This window comes from Phaethon lepturus, unplaced genomic scaffold, assembly GCF_000687285.1.
Source record: "Phaethon lepturus isolate BGI_N335 unplaced genomic scaffold, ASM68728v1 scaffold25653, whole genome shotgun sequence".
NCBI lineage: Eukaryota > Metazoa > Chordata > Aves > Phaethontiformes > Phaethontidae > Phaethon > Phaethon lepturus.
In genome coordinates this window covers 5,695-9,612 of record NW_010530109.1, presented here as the reverse complement: position 1 = coordinate 9,612, position 3,918 = coordinate 5,695, and the positions used below count along the sequence as shown (strand labels likewise).

At 51.6% G+C, this 3,918-nt stretch overlaps 1 protein-coding gene across 1 annotated transcript in view; it reads right to left on the bottom strand.

The window, feature by feature from the left end:
• Positions 1-1,459: 1,459 nt before the first annotated feature.
• Positions 1,460-3,918, bottom strand: part of TXN2 (thioredoxin 2) — a 7,757-nt gene continuing 5,298 nt past the window's right edge. The window contains exon 3 of the mRNA XM_010284174.1: positions 1,460-2,190. Coding sequence (XP_010282476.1) covers positions 2,074-2,190 — 117 coding nt within the window. The 3' untranslated portion in view covers positions 1,460-2,073. The remainder of the gene's footprint in view (positions 2,191-3,918) is intronic.

The window sequence follows — 3,918 nt, the reverse complement described above, 5'->3', positions numbered from 1 at the left end:
CTCAAAGAAACAGCTATGGCTTTCATGTAATGCACCCTAAAGCGTGCGGCCACTTTAATAGCTGAATGGCACCTTAGCTCCACTTTTCCTTAGAAGGAAGTGATAAAATAGCTAATTTATACTGCCCCTTAATTACACAATGCAAAGTCACTGTGTTTTTTCCTGTTCTGTAGGATGGTGAAGCATGAAAGTGGACTATTGTCGGGTACATGACGCTGTTCCCCTACTTTTCCTGCTCATGCAGGAAAATGGAGACAGTCTTTACTAGAAATGTTTACAGAGCAGGAACACTGAAACTGCAGGGCAAATTGCCTGGCCTGAAACATGAGCAGGACATGAGCAGTATAGCTTCTGTGGTCTCCCAAATAAAATAAAATAAAATGCCAGTTTTTACTGATCGTAACTGACCACCAGTTCTTTACCAAATTACATCCAAGTGACATCATCGCTAGCAGCATGCCGAGGGTGAGATCAGTCCAGCCCAGCCCAGATGGGGAGGCACCCATCCTGGCAGACCAGCACCACCTTGTGCTGCTGCCCAGGCCCCAGGGACAATGGAAGCAGATGGGAGCAGTGATGCCTGCAGCACTGCAGTTGCAGCAGGACACACAGGACCTGGATCGCCGTCACCCCCCTGCTCCTTCAAAGGTCGTAAATCATTGCAAAGGTGCAGAAAAAAAATTGCCTCGAAGCTTGTAACAACCAATGCCAGTGAGGCAAAATGGAGCAGAGCCAAAGCAGAGTTAAGAGTGATTGAAGGAAACAGAAGCTGGGAAGGAAAAAGAAAAAAAATAAGCAGCTTGTACATGGTTATTAAGCACTTACAATGTTCTCGTGCAGCTTAGATAAGCAAACTGGAATTAAGCACTACAGTAGGCATCAGCCCTGGCACTGTACTCTGCCTACAAGTGCACGAGGAGGCTGGGAGCACTTAGAAGCCAGGTTGACTGGAAACAGGTGTACGGGGGGAGGAGGAAGAAGAGATGGGAAGGGCTGAAGGCTGCTCTCGATACGAGCACACAACTGCCTCCCTTAGTCTAAAGGTCAGGGCAATTAAAGTCAAAAGACTGCCTTTTGGCAGGGCTCACCTGCGTGAGCAGATTTAATCATTCACCCATGGGAGAGGGAGGCTCTCGGGCAGGAAAGGAGCGAGGAAAGCACAGGGGCAGCGAGCACAGCTCAGGTTCCCTGTGCGCAACGAGCTGCTATTCCTCTGCGCACAGGAGGAGAGTCCTTCTTGCGGTGTCCTGGATCCAGCAGCACCTAAAGGGGGTCCTAGAAGCAGCACCAATAGCCCCATGAAAGTAGTCCACTTGTTTGTTTTTCAGCATATTACCTTTTAGCAGGGATCAAGTCATAACCTGTGCTCTCCCAGCCCATCGTTAGAAATCAGCCACTGTGCTGCTGATACTCCCTCTCACCTCCCTGGACAGACAAGGGACTTCCCTCTGATTTCTGAGAATCAAGTTTTATTCTCCAGCTAGACAGCAGCAAACGATAAAGTTCTCTTTATTACAGACCTACAAATGGAGATCCATAAAATACTCTTATAAAATTATGATGGGAGCCCATGGATTTTTGGAGGGGTTGCACCTGTCCCAGTGACACGAGGACAGATGGACAAAGAGACAGGTTTCACAGACAAGGCAGAGGCATTCTCAGCTTTAAACAAACCCACCCAGGGCAGGTATGTACCCACATCTTGAAGGGAGCAGCTGCCCTCTGCTCTGGGCTATCAGATGCTAGGCAAAGAGAAAAACATTCCTCCTCTTAACAGCAGCAGCTCCGCACGTCAGCTCTTTGCTGATAAACACAAGGCTCCTAATTCCCGCCGCATTCCCCATTCTGAGAATATGCAGCCCTGCTCCTCAGCGCCCTTTACAACCACTGCTGCTCAAGAGAAGGGGGAGTGGGAGGGAAGGATTACAACACTGTCCATCTCCTAAAAACCCCAAACCAGAAGAAAACCCCAGGTTGTACAAGGCAGGCAGTTCACGTGCCCTTCAGCTCTCCCAGGCAAGGAATGCACAACGTGGACGTGTCCAGAGGCAGAGGTACAGCCACCTTTTTACTTCAGGCTCCGATGAGTTTCTTGAGGAATGCCTCCAGCTGATCCTCATCCTTTATCCCCACAAACTTATCCACGACATCTCCGTTCTTCATAGCCAGCACAGTTGGCACTGCTGACACCTAGGGGCAAGAGAAACAGGGAGACGCAGGTGAGCAGAGGCTGCAGAGAGCCCAGCTGCACCCCGGCCCCAAATGGAGCCTCTACAGAAGTTGTAGCTACAAGGGAGCTGAGCGTACACTGCACAAGGGTAACACATCCACTCGCAAAATGCAGGCCAGATGAGGTCCACGTTCCTCCTCTCCCGTGGCCTCATCTCTGCACTGACTTAGATCGCACTGCTTAAGTCAAGGCTGAGCAGCTTTTTGAGTATAAATAAGACCCAAAATTTTAAAGACAAAACCAAAGCTAATATAAAAAACAAGAAGGCAAAGCTTTTTCCTCCCTCTCCGGTACAAATTCCTCTCTCCTTCCCTTTTGTCTTATCAGAAGCAAACAAACCCAGCCTTTTACCAGCACACCGCTCAGACATGATGACCTTTGGACATTTTATGGCCAGGATGGTATCAGACTGGACATGTGTTCTTCTCCAGACAGGACTGGAGGTGGAGGAGGGTGCCTCCCCACATAACTGCACAGGCAGATTTCCTCCTCCATCCTACCACTGTAATGACGAACCCCTCCAACCCATCTTTCCTTTTCCGCTCCTGTTTTCAGTGGTTTAGCTGGTCACACACCAGTGGCTGTCAATTGCGGATCCCTGACAATGAGGTAAGAAATCAAAAAGTCCCTCTGACCAGAGCCAGCAGGCAGCTGTGCTGCTCTGGGTGCTGCTTTTTTAGCCCAGAACAAAGTTTTCTGGGAGTTATCCAAGAGAACAGCAGTGGAAATGACAACGCTCCCCAGGGACTTGCCAGCTGACTGGTGACAGAAGAGACCCTGGGGACACGATCAAGAGAAGGAGCAACCACAGCTCGGAGAGCTGCAGCGGCGGAGAGATCTGGTCGTGTTTCTGACCCTACAGCTTCAGCACTCTTATCTCAGCAAAGCCTGCCCCCCGCTCCCCCCAAAACACGTACTGTCCTTATCTCGCCTGCTGCCTCCCCGCCAGCCTGCAGGGCCTTCCCGCGTGTGCTGCCAGCCCCAAGGATCTGCAAATCCTTCCTCGGGAAACCTGCCAGAGGGCTGGCTTTTCTCCCATCGGGAGCCTGAGATGAAAGGGACATTTTGTGCTTCCCTTCCCACCCAGTCCCAGCTGGCCAGTCCAGCATGGCTCCCCGCAGTCTGTCCTGCGGGGCTTGTGCAGTCTCATCCGAAGGGATGGGAGCGCCAGGGCTGCTGCAACGCATGATCTTCAGCTCCTCCTAGTGACTAGCAGGAGCAGATCCAGAAGGCTCAGGCCCCAGCACCGGCGAAGGTGCCAACATGTTCCCTTGTGATTTTAGGGACGAGAAAGGACAGTATCAGCACTGCACTCACCTGGTCTCTCCCTCCTGAGAAGGGCAAAGCTCCACCGAGCCTCCTTCTGGCTTGCAAAGTGGGTTAATAACAAGCAGAGTTGCCCCAGCTCCATTCAAAAAAACCAGCATGCCCAACCAGCAACAGCAAGCATCAAGCCATTATGGCCTGCGTGAGGAACGGGCGACTCTTCGAAGCGGCTACAGAGGAGCGGCTAACGCAGAGTTACAGGGCTCCGCGTGCTGACCAAGCACACCCATGAGCTTCACGCAGCCTCGATCTCTCCATCTCTTCCCCTTTTCATGCTGGTGAGCAAACCGTGAGAATGGGTGGCAGGTCTGGGGCTGGTGCTGCAGAGCTGGGTGAGAACCAGGGGCACTGAGCAACTTGCC